This window comes from Dipodomys ordii, unplaced genomic scaffold, assembly GCF_000151885.1.
Source record: "Dipodomys ordii isolate 6190 unplaced genomic scaffold, Dord_2.0 Scaffold50, whole genome shotgun sequence".
Taxonomy (NCBI): Eukaryota; Metazoa; Chordata; class Mammalia; order Rodentia; family Heteromyidae; genus Dipodomys; species Dipodomys ordii.
The window spans coordinates 6,851,603-6,866,978 of record NW_012267266.1 but is presented as its reverse complement, the minus strand read 5'-3'; the positions used below and the strand labels follow the sequence as shown (position 1 = coordinate 6,866,978).

The 15,376-nt window shown below is 36.6% G+C and overlaps 1 protein-coding gene across 1 annotated transcript in view; it reads left to right on the top strand.

Annotated features, from left to right (window-relative positions):
- Camk4 (calcium/calmodulin-dependent protein kinase IV) overlaps positions 1 to 15,376 on the top strand; it is a 157,753-nt gene that overhangs the window by 51,608 nt on the left and 90,769 nt on the right. Inside the window, 1 exon segment of the mRNA XM_013020316.1 lies at positions 4,800 to 4,878. Coding sequence (XP_012875770.1) covers positions 4,800 to 4,878 — 79 coding nt within the window.

Sequence of the window (15,376 nt, the reverse complement as noted above, 5' to 3'; positions counted from 1 at the left end):
GTTTTATTTCTCTCTGTGTTCTTTTTCTTTTTCTTTTTTTTGTCGGTCTTGGGGCTTGGACTCTGGGCCTGGGCACTATCCCTCAGCTCTTCAGCTCAAGGTGAATGCTTTACCACTTGAGCCACAGCACCACTTCCTATTTTTCTTTTTCTCATTAAAAAATTTCATCATTAAGCTGAATGAAGATAGAATGGGATAAATAAATTATAGATCGATTTGGTATTTCAGTTTTAAACCTTACCTTTTAGCAATAGGTGTTCCCTGGGGAATTTTTTTTTGCTTTATTTTCATTAGTGTATGACATATCAAAATTTCACTTTTTTTTACATAGTCCTGTGTATCCTGACAAATGTATATATTCATGCAAACCACAATTAAGACACATAATATTGCCCTAATCTGAGGGGGAAAAATACTCAGTCAATACCTTCCCAACATGTGAGCCGCCGAAAACCCTGATCATACTTTCTGTTCCTTTAATTTTGTCTCTGCAAGAATATATAAATGGAGGATTACCTTTGGATGAGTATGTTGCCTTTGGATGAGACTCTTGTATTAGACATTCAGCCATGCTGTGGATGTGCTGCAGTTCATGCCTTTGCCTTACTGGCTAGAATCTACTGTGTGGAAGTATGCAATATATTGTTATGTGTCCTCTGAGCAATAGCTCTCATATTTTTCTGATAACCATTTAACTTTTGTTTCTATTTTTTTGTCCATCTTTTATTTTAATAAGGACATTTCTTTCTTGCTGCTGGGCTGTTTGGGTTTCTTATATTTTGTAGATACACACCTCTCATCAGATGTGTTTTGAAAATATTTTCTTCCATTCCATTTTTTGAGCATATAGTTATCTAGTTATTTCAGCATTATTTACTGAAAAAACTTTACCCTCGGGCTGGGGAGGTGGCTCAGTGGTAGAGCGCTTGCCTTGCATGCCTGAGGCCCTGGGTTCGATTCCTCAGCACCACATAAGCGAAAAGAAAAAAGCCAGAAGTGGTGCTGTGGCTCAAGTGATAGAGCGCTAGCCTTAAGCTGAAGAGCTGAAGGACAGCACCCAGGCCCAGAGTTCAGGCCCCACAACCGGACCAAAAAAAAAAAAAAAACTTTACCCTCCACTGAACTGCCTTTTTACCTTGGTCAAAAGATGATTGGTTATATACTTGTGAAACTATTTCTGTACCCTTTTGCTCATTGTTCTTGTCTTAAATCAATTTTTCTCCAGTAGCTCTTTCCTGACTATTGTAGCTTTAGAGTAGTAGTACATTGATAAACCAAGCACTAAATGTGAGATTGGTAACTTTGAAGAGAATGTGCAGTCTTTCTTTAGAGTTCTCCATATATTAATTCTTTTAACTTACTTGATGACACTCACGTATCTTATATCCTTGCTGAGAGTTGGCTTTATGTATCTATGGATTGCTGACAGAGTATTGAAGTCTCCAAGCATATTAATGGATTATTCTATTTTTAATTTTTTAAAATTATTTTTAGTTGAACAAAGTAGTTTATGAAAAAAATGCATCTTACGTAGTGTCACCCCCTTCAGCTTACTCCTTCCCTTGCTTTTCTTAATGTTGTGGTATATACAGTGAATTCTTGACTGCATCTTTCCCCCTTTCCTCCTCATTTGCCTACCCCTCTCCCCTTGACCCTACCTCTCCTCTTGCATTGTACCCCTTCTCTGATGGGCTTTAATCTAGTCTTTATTAAAAAGAAATTATACTATTTGAACTGTCTATAGAGTCTTTTATATTTCCGGTAATTCATTTGTAACATACCATCCAACATACTCACTTAAAGATCCATCTACCACAAGTGAGGGAAACAATGCAATCTTCATTTTCTGGGTCTGGCTTACTTCACTTAATATAATTTTTTCCCAAGTCTTTCCATTTCCTTAGGAATGGTACAATATTATTTTAATAGGTGAGTAAAATTTCATTGTGTGTATATATATATATATATATATATATACATATATATATATCCCATTTTCTTGATTCATTCGTTCATTGAGGAGCATCTGGGCTGATTCTATATCTTGGCTATGGTGAATAATGCTGAGATGAACATGGTTCTGCTGATGGCTTTACTGTAACCTTGTCTGTATTCTATTGGATAAATGACCAGCAGTGGGATTGCTGGGTCATAGGGTAGCTCTAGGCAGTTTAGTTTTCGAGGAGCCCCTATACTGCTTCCCAGAATGGTTGAAAAAGCTTACATTCCCACAATGTATCAGAGTACCCTTTTGGCCAAATCCTCACCAACATTTGTTGTTGTCTGTTTCTTGATAATGGCCATTCTGACAGTGAGGTGGAATCTCTGTTGCATTTACTTTCATTCCCCGTATGGCCAGAGATGTTGAACATTTCTTCATGTGTCTGTTGCCTATTTTTGCTTCTTTTGAGAGTCTCTATCTCTCTCTCTTTTAAGTCATTAGTCCATTTATTACTTGGGTTGTTGTTTCTTTGAAAGTTTATTTTTGAGGTGTTGCTACTTTGAGCTCTAAGTATGTTCTAGATATAAAGCCCTTGACTGATGTATAGCTGTGAAAAAAAAAATCATTTCCCAATCTGTGGGCTTTCTTTTTGACTTGTCAGCTACGTACTTTACCAGGCAGAAACTTCTAAGTTTTATAAAATCCCATTTATCAAGACTTTCTTTGATTTGTTGTGTTTCTTGAAAAATTTTGATCTGTTCTAGGAGCTCAGGTGTTTCCCAATCCTTTCCTATATGAGCTTCATAGCTTCCATTCTTACATTGCATTTTTTTATGTTTCAGTTTATCAGTTTTGCTTCTTGTGTTTTGAAAGCTTGTTATTAAGTGCAAACCCATTTAAAGTCATTATTATTTTAGAGAGTTGACCTTTTAAAAATTATCTTTATCAATTTTCTGCATCTATTTTGTCTGATATTAATCTAGCCACTTCTTTTCTGTTTATCAAGATTTTTCTAGTATTTTTTGTTGTTTATTTTATTGTTTATTTATTTATTTGGTCATGGGGCTTGAACTCAGGGTCTGGGCACTGTTCCTGAGCTTTTGTACTCAAGGCTAGCTTCTCTACCATTTTGAGCTACACAGCTCTACTTCTGGTGTCTGGTGGTTAATTGGAGATCAGAGTCTCACAAACTTTCTGCTTGGACTGCTTTTGAACTGCAACACTCAGGTCTCAGCTTCCTGAGTAGCTACGACTACAGGCATGAGCCATCAATGCCTAGCTCATTTTACTTATTAAAACTATTTATGTTTTTGCTTTTAAAATACTTTGGAAAGCCTAAGCTTAGTTATGGATCTAATATAATTGTTTCTAATTTTTAATTGATGGTCTATAAGATTTACATTTGATATAATCATTGGAATATAACTGATCAACATTGTTGGTTGTTTTATTTATTAAGGCACTCATTTTTTTCACCTCTGAGTTTTATTTTTGATTATAATGTTTTAACTTTATTATTGATTTTTCTTTTAAATAATTGTTTTATTTACTACTGTAGGTTATACAATACAATCTGTATTTAATCAGTATCTACTAAAATAATATCACATAACTACTTGAAGAATAAAAACTTAACAATAGTATTTTACCAATCTATCCCTTTTTCATGCTCTTTACTCATATATTTTATTTCTACATATTCTATAAACACAAAGTATTATATTCTTTTCTTTAGATACCTATCTCATTTCCTTACTTATGTTAACTGTAACCATTCTCTACATCACCTCTACAATAAAATTTTAAAAATAAAGTAATTAAAATAAGAAAAGAAATGATTTTGGGGTTTGTAAAAATGTATTATCTGTAAGTAGTTGTACTATTCCACAATGAATATTTTTACTCACTTCATTTCTAGAACCCCTTTTTAAAATATATTCTTCCATTATTTCTTTATGTGTACGTTGTCTTCCAAAGATTTTAAATGTAATAATGTTTTTTCTTAGCCATTAACAAATACAACACGCCAGGCCTGATTTCTCAGGGTCTGTTAAAATTGTATTAGGTTTGGATAGCTGGGAGCATGCCTGACTTTTAAATTCGTTGTGTTCACATAGAGTTGCAGAACCATAGGAGTGAACAAATCACAAGTGGTCCTTTGGCCTGGTCTTCAAAGTCTGAAGGATTTGCTTTAAACTGACCCTATTTTAAGATATTCCCTGAAGTTCTCTTTCTGAAGTTGATACTTAAATTCTAAACTTGTTTGGTCTGTGGTTCTCTTTCTGTTGTCTCTGTTACTCTTATTCTTGCTTTCTGTGTGAGACAAAATCCTTCAAACCACACTTTTTAAATGCATCCCTTTTTTTGTAACTTTACTCACAGATAAAAATAGCTACTGAGTCCATCCCTACTATTCTATTTTATGGTTTACACAAAAAAAAGGGAAGGGATGGTGGGTCTCCAGCTCTTTTGCCATTCAGAATAAGTACTGACTGATCAAACCTAATAAGAATGGTGAATGCCCTCTCTCCTAAGGCATATGCTTTATTTTACTGCAGATATATACCACATACTTTTAGCAAACTCTGGTATACTGAATTCTGGTGGGCATTCTCCAAAATTTATGTTTACCCGAAGAGCTGATTTCCTTGAGAGCCTCTTGATTGAACTGGGCAGGAAGACTAGAGTAGGCCCAAAAGCTTATCATTTCTCTGAGCATACTTCATGGAGTTGTAACATCTAATAGGAGATGGACACTTGTGAGTTATGGGTAATTGCAAGAGACACTATTGTCAAGCTTTCCCCTGTTCAATCATGTCCAAAGCATAATATTTTCTTTTTCTTTTTCCCCCTCAAGGGGTGCTACATCCATTGTGTACAGATGCAAACAGAAGGGGACCCAGAAGCCTTATGCTCTCAAAGTATTAAAGAAAACAGTAAGTTTGTTTCATTATATAATAGTATCTCTGAGGGAGCTGTGGCCTGAGAGATGAGGATTCTGACTCAAGGTCAGGAGCTGCTGTGTGTGGTTGACTGCTTTGAATCTTGACTGTGAGCATATACCCTAAATGAATTGTTGTCTGATGGAGCCATCCAACCCTTTACAAGCCACTGGATCTTGGACTGGATATGATTTGTGGGGACACATTTTATATGTCACATTTAAATATTTAAATATTAGAATCTCATTTTACTCTACTGGAAAAGCTTGCTTCTTAAAAGAAGCAGAAATGAAACACAAATATCTCTGTGAAACAAGTCACGTCCTGCTCATTTTTCTACGTCCTCAGAAGTTAGCATTTCAATGACTAAACCTGCTATAATTTGAAGGTAAGATTTTGTTTGGGGAACATTTCTGTTGCCCTAAACTCATGAGTGAGGAAGAGGCCAACCAAAGTGTCTTATCCTCTCTTAATGAGTGACACACATAAGCATAGAGCCTGTGCAATGGCTTGTGGCCTTTCCTGGACCTTCTATCCTTAGATAATTTTCTCTCATCAAACCACAAAGGCACATGATACTCATAGCACATTATTCTTTTTCAAATTTTATGTGAACAAGTATATGAAGCACATACTTCTGAAAACCCAGTTGTAATAATACATCCTTAAGAGAGAAGTGTCGCCAGGCACCAGTGGCTCACGTCTGTACTTGTAGTTACTCAAGAGGCTGAGCTCTGAGGATCACAGTTCAAAGCCAACTGAAGGAAGAAAGTCCATGAGACTCTTATCTCCAATAAATCACCAGAAAAATGGAAGTGGCGCTGTGGCTCAAGTGGTAGAAGGCTAGCCTTGACTCAAGTGGTAGAAGGCTAGCCTTGAGCTGAAGAGCTGAGGGACAGTGCCCAAGCCTGGAGTTCAATACCACACACACACACACACACACACACACACACACACACATACAGACACACACAAGAGAGAGAGAGACAGAGAGAGAAACACAGAGAGAGATAGAGAGAGAGAGGTGTCATATATTTGATGTCAAATACCTTTTTTAGGCCAAAGAAGTATGATCTTTGTCACCTCCTCCCGCTAGACACTTAATATCACCACCAGCTGTTTATTCCCCAGGGGAACTTTAGAACTGTCCCGGGGAAATTTAGAACTTCATAGAACAAAGAGTGAAAAATATATAGTGGCACAGGCTTTTTAATCAAGTGGAAATGGAATGACATTTGGAAACAATATGCTGGAGTTTAAAGCAACATAACAAAAACAGTTGAATCAGGGAACTATAAAAAGAACTAGATATATGGAAATCTAGGAAATAAGCATTCAGAAATTACTTGTGAAATGCTCAAGAACCCCACAGGCAAATCTGGCTTAGAGAATATTGGTTTATGAAAAAGCAATCTTTGCTAGGTAAAGATATTTGATATTTAGTGGGTTCTTCACTCCTATTCATTGGGAAAGTACAGCTCTTTGATCCCCCTCCCTGCTTTTCCCTCTGCACCTTGGCTGTTAAACACCATTCTCCTAAGTTAGGCAGGAAAAGAATGTGGATGGGAACCAAGTGTCAAATGGAGCTGTAAGGCAGATATTGTCAAACACAGTTACTGCTGTGCCAAGTGGAATGAGAGGAAATCCCCTGGAGGAGCCTCAGTTCTGAATTAGATGGAATCCCAGCATTGTCTTCAAGGGTAAACCATGTGCAGAGATGTGTAAACGAGAGAAAGGGCAGGCCAGACCTCAAAGCACAAACTGCCTCCAGTGTTTAATTCCACAGAGGTCCCTGAGATGGAAACTTCCTTGTTTAAATGAAATGAGTGCATACTAAGGAGCTATTTATAGAGGGAAAGTGATGCTTGGGGAAATACTTTTTTGGAGAATTCAGCAAAAGTCTGGTGCCTGAGGATAAAAGAGGATTTCAGAGAGCTTGAATTATTTATGTAATCTACCTATTAAGTTGAACTACATAAAATTGCCTCTATATTAAACTATTTCTCACCTATAAAATGGCAATTTTACTTCATTTAATAACAGCCATGAGATGTCAGATCCTTATTTTATGACAAGAGCCAAATATAAGATATCTGAATCCTAAACTTAGCCTGCCAACATCTGTCTGTCTGTCTGTCTATCCCTCTGTCTGTCCATCTATCCATCTAACATCTGTCTGCCTTAATTTTCTAGATGTAATGAAATAAACTACCAATAATTGGTGGCTTAATACAATAGCAATTCATTCTCGCAAGGATCAGGAGTATCTGTTCTGTATCCTTTGCTTCTCACCCAGCTTCTTGTGAGAGAGGGCAATTCCAGATGTTCATTGACTTGTAGATTGTCATTGTGATCTCCATCTCCACTGTCATGTGCCATCTTCTCCCTTCATCTTCCTACAGTTCGCTCTGTGTCTAGATCACTCTTCTATGAAGTAAACCAGTACTGCTGGGTGGTAGATCTATCATCTTCTAGCATGATCTCATCTTGACTAATTACACATCATCTGTAACAACATAATTTCTAAGTAAAGACACACGTATTTTGTGGTTTGGGGGTAGACACAGTTCTACCTATAATATCTATCAGGTAAGAGTGAGAACGTGAATTTCAAATTTCAAGAATAATTACAAAGAAACAACTCAATTTATAGATGATTTAACTAGTATGTAAACATTTTATGCCTAAGAAATGTTTCTTAACTCTTTTACAGTTAATTTGTTGATAACATTATCTTCCTCAGAATACATTTTTCCAGGGTAACCCAGATTCCTTTTAGGACAATATTAAGTTCTTTTCTCAGAGAGTAACATTTTAGGAAGAATTAATTCAAGTTAACAATAAAAGACTTACTTCCCCGTAAAAAACTTTGATCACAGTTAGGAATCCATTATACACTCAAATGCTGGCATGATAGACAAATACCCTGGCTTGAATTCAGGGATGTAGAGAGAGTCTGGTTCTGATGGAGAAATGCATGGGCCATCAGTAGTCAGGTACAGAATCCAGTGAATACTAATAATGAGCAGGAAGTAAATTTTCATGTTTTAGACAAGTGAGCATTTTACTCACTTGGGAAATGAACACGTAACTATTATAAGAAAAATATGTTTAACTTGACCTTTATTTTGTATGGGAATATAACATCATATACTTTATATGGTATAGTTTATATAGATAATTACATTTCAAAGAATTAGAAAACACTAAAGTACATGTCAACCAGTGTTATAATATCTACAATTTTATTTTAAGTGGTTAAACAATAAAAATATGTATGTATATACATGTGCATGCATGTATGGTGATAGGATGAGATAAAGTAAATATGGCAGACAACAATTCTAATTACTGAATGTAGGGCATTATAAGAATGTCCATGATGGTTTTCAACATTTGAGTAAATATGAACATTTTCATAACGAAAACTTAGGAGAAAAACAAAATTCAGCGTTCTGTTCAACATAATTGAACATATTTTTAACCATTCAAAAAGCATTTCAAGAATTTACAGCCTTTTGTATCATGATAAACATTGCTAAACCTCATAGATGTAATAAAGTACAAAAACAGTAGAAATAGCTGTTGAATTGATACTTTTTTATCATCTCTCTTTTTTTGTAAAGATGACATACAGAAGAGTTACAGTTACATAGATCAAGTAATGAGCACATTTCTTTATTAACAGTGTCACATTGTCCCTTCATTTTCTCCCAGTTTTTTCCCTCCCAATCCCTCTTCCCTACAAGTTATATCGTTTATTTCCAACATAGTGTCTAGTGAGTATCACTGCTGAATTAATTCACCCTTTGTCCCACTATTTGTGTACTCCCTCTTGCCCTCCCCCAAACAGATAATCTTATATAAGACAAAAGGTACAGAAATCAAAAACAGCAACAAAGGAGAAAAAAATATTTTACTGAATTGAAAATCCTAGACAATTCCTGTAACATTTCCTGTCACTTTGATAGTATTAAAGGTAGGGGAATAGACTGGAGTACTTTGTTGGTTATTCGTTTATTTTCCATTATAGATTCTTGTGGCAACAGCGTTGTGGAATCACTAGGTATGCCACTCATTCTTCCTTTGCCTGGGGTACGGTGCAGGGAGAGTTGGCTTTGTGTTTTGGTTTTGGGCATTACTGGAATTTGAACACAGAGCCTCACATTTGTCTATCTTAGTGTGGTTCTTGTGCTTTTGGCTTTCCCCTCTGGCACCCTTCCTTACACGCACGCATGCGTGCGCGCACACACACACACACACACACACACACAAACACACACAAACACACACCTACCTAAACAAAACAAAAAAAACCCTCTTAGTCTCAGTCCTGTCTACAAAATGAGGACTGTCTTCTTTTGCAAATAAATCAGTCCCTTTGAGTCTGGCTTTCATGTATGCAACTGCTTTAAGAACATTGTAAGTTTGTTCTGAAATATATTGTTATGTACCCCATGCCCCCAAAGTCAATTTTTTTTCAGAATGATTTTGCTGTGCTTTGAATGTGTCATGCTGCTGTAGAACAATGCTTTAAAAAAGTCCTAGAATTTCTTTCTTCCAATGGGGAGTGTCTACTAAGCACAATCTTAAGTATTTCTAAGTCTTAAAAATACAAGCTTGCCAATTACTGGTGGCTCATGCCGGTAATCCTAGCTACTCAGGAGGCTGAGACCTGAAGCATCTTGGTTCTAAGCCAGGAAGATCAGAATTGAGATTCCAGCTCCAATTAAGCAGCAAAATGTGGGACTGGAGGTGGCAAAAGTGGTAGAGTGCTTGTCATGAGCAAGAAAGCAAGAAGGAGTTTGAGCTCAAGCACCACTACCTACACCCACACCCACATCCCCCCCCCACACACACTTTTCACTGATTTTTGAGACTACATATCTAAAACATGATCTGAGCTCATGACTGACTGATATTATGTCTAACAGGAAAATGTAACTGTCTTCATAATGAAACACAATGTCTAAAATGTGAGCATATTCTGCCCTATTTTCTGCTACCATTTGACTTTTTATATTTGGGCCTTTTAGTTTAAGAAAACAAGTTTAACACCTGGCAGCTCTTGGCAAAAAGAATTTACATGAAATTTAAAGTTGTCATACTAAGCAAGATGTCCCTAGATTATAATTAATCTCTTAGTCAGTTTGGGCTGCTATAACAGAATAGCATAACCAGGTGGCTTACATAACAAAAAGATATTTCTACAGTTTGGAGCATAGGCAGTCCAAGGTCAGGGCACCAGCAGATCTAGTGTCTGATGAAGTCTTACTTTCTGCCTTACAGAAGGCCATCTTGTATACCCACACAGCGGAGGGTAGAGAGAGGAAGCAAGCCCTCCACTTGCCTCTTCCTAAAAAGGAGCAAATCCCATCACAAGAGTTTTATGTTCACAGTCTAATTATCTCTCAAAAGTTTATCTCCAAATACCAGCACATATAATTTCAGGGGATACACTAATATTCACTTAATAACCATCACCAACTTACCAAGTATTGGCAATTTTGATGAGATAAAAATATGGGCTGGGAAGGTAGCTCAGTGGTAAAGTGCTTGCCTTGCATATATGAGGCCCTGGGTTCGATTCCTCAGCACCACATAAGCAGAAAAAGCCAGAAGTGGCACTGTGGCTCAAGTAGTAGAGAACTCGCCTTGAGCTGAAGAGCTGAGGGACAGCGCCCAGGCCCAGAGTTCAGGCCCCATGACTGGCAAAAAAAGAAAAAAAAGAATATGAGACATGACTGTGGGAAAGCATCACACACACACCTTCATGCTATTTACAGCATCTACTAGTTATTAAACATATACAGTATAGCAGAGTCTGGACCACATCCTCAATTTCAGAGAGGCAAAAGTAAAAGCAAATGATTTCATCAAGCTCATGTCATTCATAATATCTGGATAGATTTCCTTTTAAAATAAATGTTTTGTACTCTCTAATAATAAAATGACACAACACGTGAAAGATGAGCATTTGTACTACCAAACAAAGAATACAAATAATATTTTGTATTCTCCAGGATTTTGAAAGTGGATCTTTCATATATAGTGTAGATGGCAGTGAAGAATTGGCACAAGTTTCTGCAAGAGTTCCCCGTTCTTGTTTTGCATTGACTCCTGCAGGGAACCATTTCTTCATGATAGGTAATGTGTGTGGTCTAAGGTAATTGCTCAGAGAATGATGCTTACAAAATCTGAGTACCCAACTAAGCAATCAGAAAGGCTAATCAGCACAGTGCATTGAGTACTTGCTACATACCAGAAACTTTTCATGTGCAGTGCTATTGTGGTTAAAATTTGCTGACTATATAAATGAGTAAGCTCTTCATTTTTCTCATCATGCCTGTAAGGTTAGTCTTAGTTTCCTGAATAGTATCAGAGTAGCTAACTGACTACAATAACAGAAATTAAATTCAGAGCCATGTCAGGTTTGTGTGGCTTCATAAACTTTCTGTTTTATTAAGTGAAAACAATGTAAATGGAGGTAGAAGTTCTTGAGATCCTTAGAATATAGATATTATTATCCCTCGGGTGAGATGGATGGATAAGACCAAAAAGAAGGGAGGAAAATCAGGGAAGTGTTTAAAATAAAAATTTAATTAAATTTCTGGATATAAAACTAAAATATATTTTATCAAAATAAAATTACTTTATAAAACAAATTGTGCTTACATTTCTATATGCTTAAACTTATCTAAAAAAGACAAACTAAGAAAACAATGTTTGGGCCAGGCACCAGTAGCTCAAACCTGTATCCCTAGCTACTCAGGAGGCTGGAATTGTCACTGTGGCTCAAGTGGTAGAATGCTTGCCTTGAGGACAAGCTCAGGGACAGAGCCTGGGCCCAGAGTTCAAGCCCTAGGACTGGGAAAAAAAAAAGAGGGAACTTAAGAAACTAAAGAAACTAATCCCTCCAAATTTGACCAACCAATCATTAAATGGACAAGGGAGCTAAAGAGAGATTTCTCAGAAGAAGAGATTAAAATGGCAAAGAAACACATGAGGAAATGTTCATCATCCCTAGTTGTAAAGGAAATGCAAATAAAAACAACCCTGAGATACCACCTTACCCCAATGGCCCATATTTTAAATTCAACCAATAACAAATGCTGGAGGGAATGTGGAGAAAGAGGAACCCTATTACACTGCTGGTAGGAATGTACACAGATACAACCACTTTGGAAAGTAATCCGGAGGTACCTCAGAAAGATAAATGTAGACCTCCCTTATGACCTGGCCATACCACTCCTAGATGTCTATCCTGAGCAATAGGAACCAGGATACAAGGACATATGCACCTCCATGTTCATTGCAGCACTATTTACACACAATAGCCAAGATATCGAAACAACCCAGATGCCCCACTACAGACGAATGGATCCAAAAATTATGGCACCTATATACAATTAGAAAAGACAAAATAATGACATTTGCAGGGAAATGGATGGAATTAGAACAAATCATTTTGAGTGAGGTAGCCAAGAGCAGAGAGACACATGGTCTCCCTGATATGTGGATGTTAAATGTGGATGTTAAATATGTGGATGTTACATCCAAAGTCCAAGGACATATTACAAAGTAAACAGGACTTGAGAAACAAAGGACCTCCACTCAATTTGTTGTATCATTTCTAAATGACTCCATGTTCTTGACTACATATATGTATGTGTGTGTGTGTGTGTGTGTGTGTGTGTGTGTATATATATATATATATATATATATATATGCACATCTGAGGGAAGCTAGGAGGAGGGCCCAAAATCAGAGGGAAATGAGAAAATATACAACAGAGGGGACTATCAGCTGCACTGGACATTGATGAAAATGAACTAAGCAACTTCAGGGCAGCAAAGGGAGGGAGTAATGAGAGGGAAAGAGAACAGCTTATACTGAGCAAAAGGAAAGAAAGGTACCTATCACCCAATGTGGAAGAAATAGTTGTATTGTCAAAGCTCATAGAATTCTCAAACATTATAGACCATGATAATGACAGTTTGCCTTGGGAAGGCTAAAATGTGTTTGTGGCTTTAACTAAATATCACCATCCCACAATGCTATGAAATTTTTGTAATCACTTAATCTCAATAAAAAGTTAGTTAAGAAAAGAATATGAGAGAAAAATTCCATGGCAATGTTATTTTTTTTGCTATGTCTGCAAACAATGAAAGCAAAAAACAAACAATTGGGAACAAGTTGCTTTAGAAAACAACTAAAAAGTTCTGAACATAGCCACATACAGTATGACACCTGTAGTTCCAGCTACTTGGGAAGCTGAAGCAGGAGTATCTCTGGAACCCAGAGCTTCACAATGTGGGCAACATAGTGGGACCCTAGTCTCTTTCAAGAAAATTTCTGCCCAGAAAAGGTATTAATAGACAAAAATAAAAAGACAACTAATGGAATGATCCAAAGTATTTGCAAACTATAAAAATAGGGGATTAATACCTGAAATGTATAAGGAACTCAAACAACTCAATGACAAGAAAACAAGTGACCAGATTTAAACATGGACACAGACTGGAACAAATATTTTTCCAAAGATGATTGACAAATGTCCAACAGATATATGAAAAGATGTCCATTCTCACAATCACCAGGGAAGTGTAAGTCACAACTACAGTGAGATATCTATTACCTTGCCCTTGTTAGGATAGCTCTTGTGATGACAGGGTGGCCTGTTTGTATTCATATCCTACTTCATTAAATGGCCCCTCCTTTGTACAACTTCTTAGACATTAAAAGAAAGTTTAAAAAAGTGTTAAAAATACCAAGTATTGTTAAAAAATATAGAGGAATAAGCCAGGAGCCGGTGGCTCACCCCTGTAATCCTAGCTACTCAGGAGGCTGAGATCTGAGGATCACGGTTCAGAGTCAGCCCGGGCAAGAAGATCCATCAGACTCCAATTAACCACCAGATAACCAGCAGTGGCACTGTGGTTTAAGTGGAAAAGTGCTAGCCTTGAGCTGAAAAGTTGAGGGAGAGTGTCCAGGGCCAGAGTTCAAGCCCCATGACTGACCAAAGGGGGAAAAAAATGTAGAGGAACAGAAACCTTTACAAATTGTTGGAGAGAATGTAAATTGTTTCAGACATTATGGAAAACAACATGAAGATTCCTCAAAAAAACTAAAACTAGACTTTCTGATCCATCAACACTGCTTTGGAATATACATCCAAAGAAAATATCATCACTTCATCACTTCAAAAAGTATCTGCGTGCTCATATTCATTACAGCAGTATTCATAACAATCAATATCTAGAAATAAGCTGTATCTGTAGCCTGATAAATGAAGATAATAACACAATATTATATATATATATATATATATGAAATGTAATACAATAGAAATGAAGAAAATTCTGCCTTTTGCAGGTACATAGAAGGATCTCAAAGGACATTATGCTCAGTGAAATAAGCCAGGCACAGAAAGATAAATACTGCATGGTTTCATTCTCATGTGGAATCTAGAACACTCGAATTTAGAGAAACAAGGGAGAAGAAGGCCAATGGTAGGGGAAATGGAAATCACAAGGTACAAACTAATAGATATCTAGGATACTATAGTTAATAGCTATGTACGCACACCTCAAATTTGCTGTAACCGTAGATTTTAAATATTCTTATCACTAATAAAGAGTTTTTATATGAAGTAATATGAAGTTAATTGCTTGATTTTGGTAAGCATTTTTCTCTCTATATAAGTATATACATGTATGCGTATGTGAATATCACATTTAATAATTTAAATATATATGTGTGTAATTATTTACCAATTTACTATTTACCAATTGAAAACTAGGGAAAATTTCTAAAAAAATATATGTTACAAACTAAATAAGACTCCTTTGGACCAACAGGAGAAAAGTTAATTATCCCTTCACTCATTAAGAAACACTCAACTCTCTGGGGAGATCTTCTATTCTTTGTCCCTTCCCCCAAATGGATAACTCTAAGGATGGATGTGGAGCTCTTCTTTTCTATTTCTTTCTAGCTAAATTTGAGAGCTACAAAATCTGACCATAAGCCATTGATACCATGTATGTAAGAGAGGTGAATGCTTTGTAATCTTGGTTAAAGATATGCTTCTATGAAGCACTGCTAATAAGCCACTTTTATTCTCTGGTTTGTGTGTTCTGGAAGTGCAGGCAAGGTCACCTTGGTCAGATGAAGAGATGAATAATAAATCACCAGCTCAAACAGACTTTTTGGGCCCAATTGAGGTCTCAGAACACATTAAGGAAAGTAGCTTGTGGATAACAAGCCGTGGCAAGTGAAGTGTAACTTCTTCAAGCATCTGTCAGTTGGAACCTATTGATTTTCATAGGGACTATTAGGCCAGGTTTCCTGGAATAAGAGCCAGGGATATTTCTATTCAGGGTATGACAAGTATACTTCTAATAAAGAGAAAAATTGTTGGGGTGGAATGTTAAAATCTTGGCCTGATTTGTATGATTTACTATTCAAGAGTCCACTTAGAAGTCTGAACACT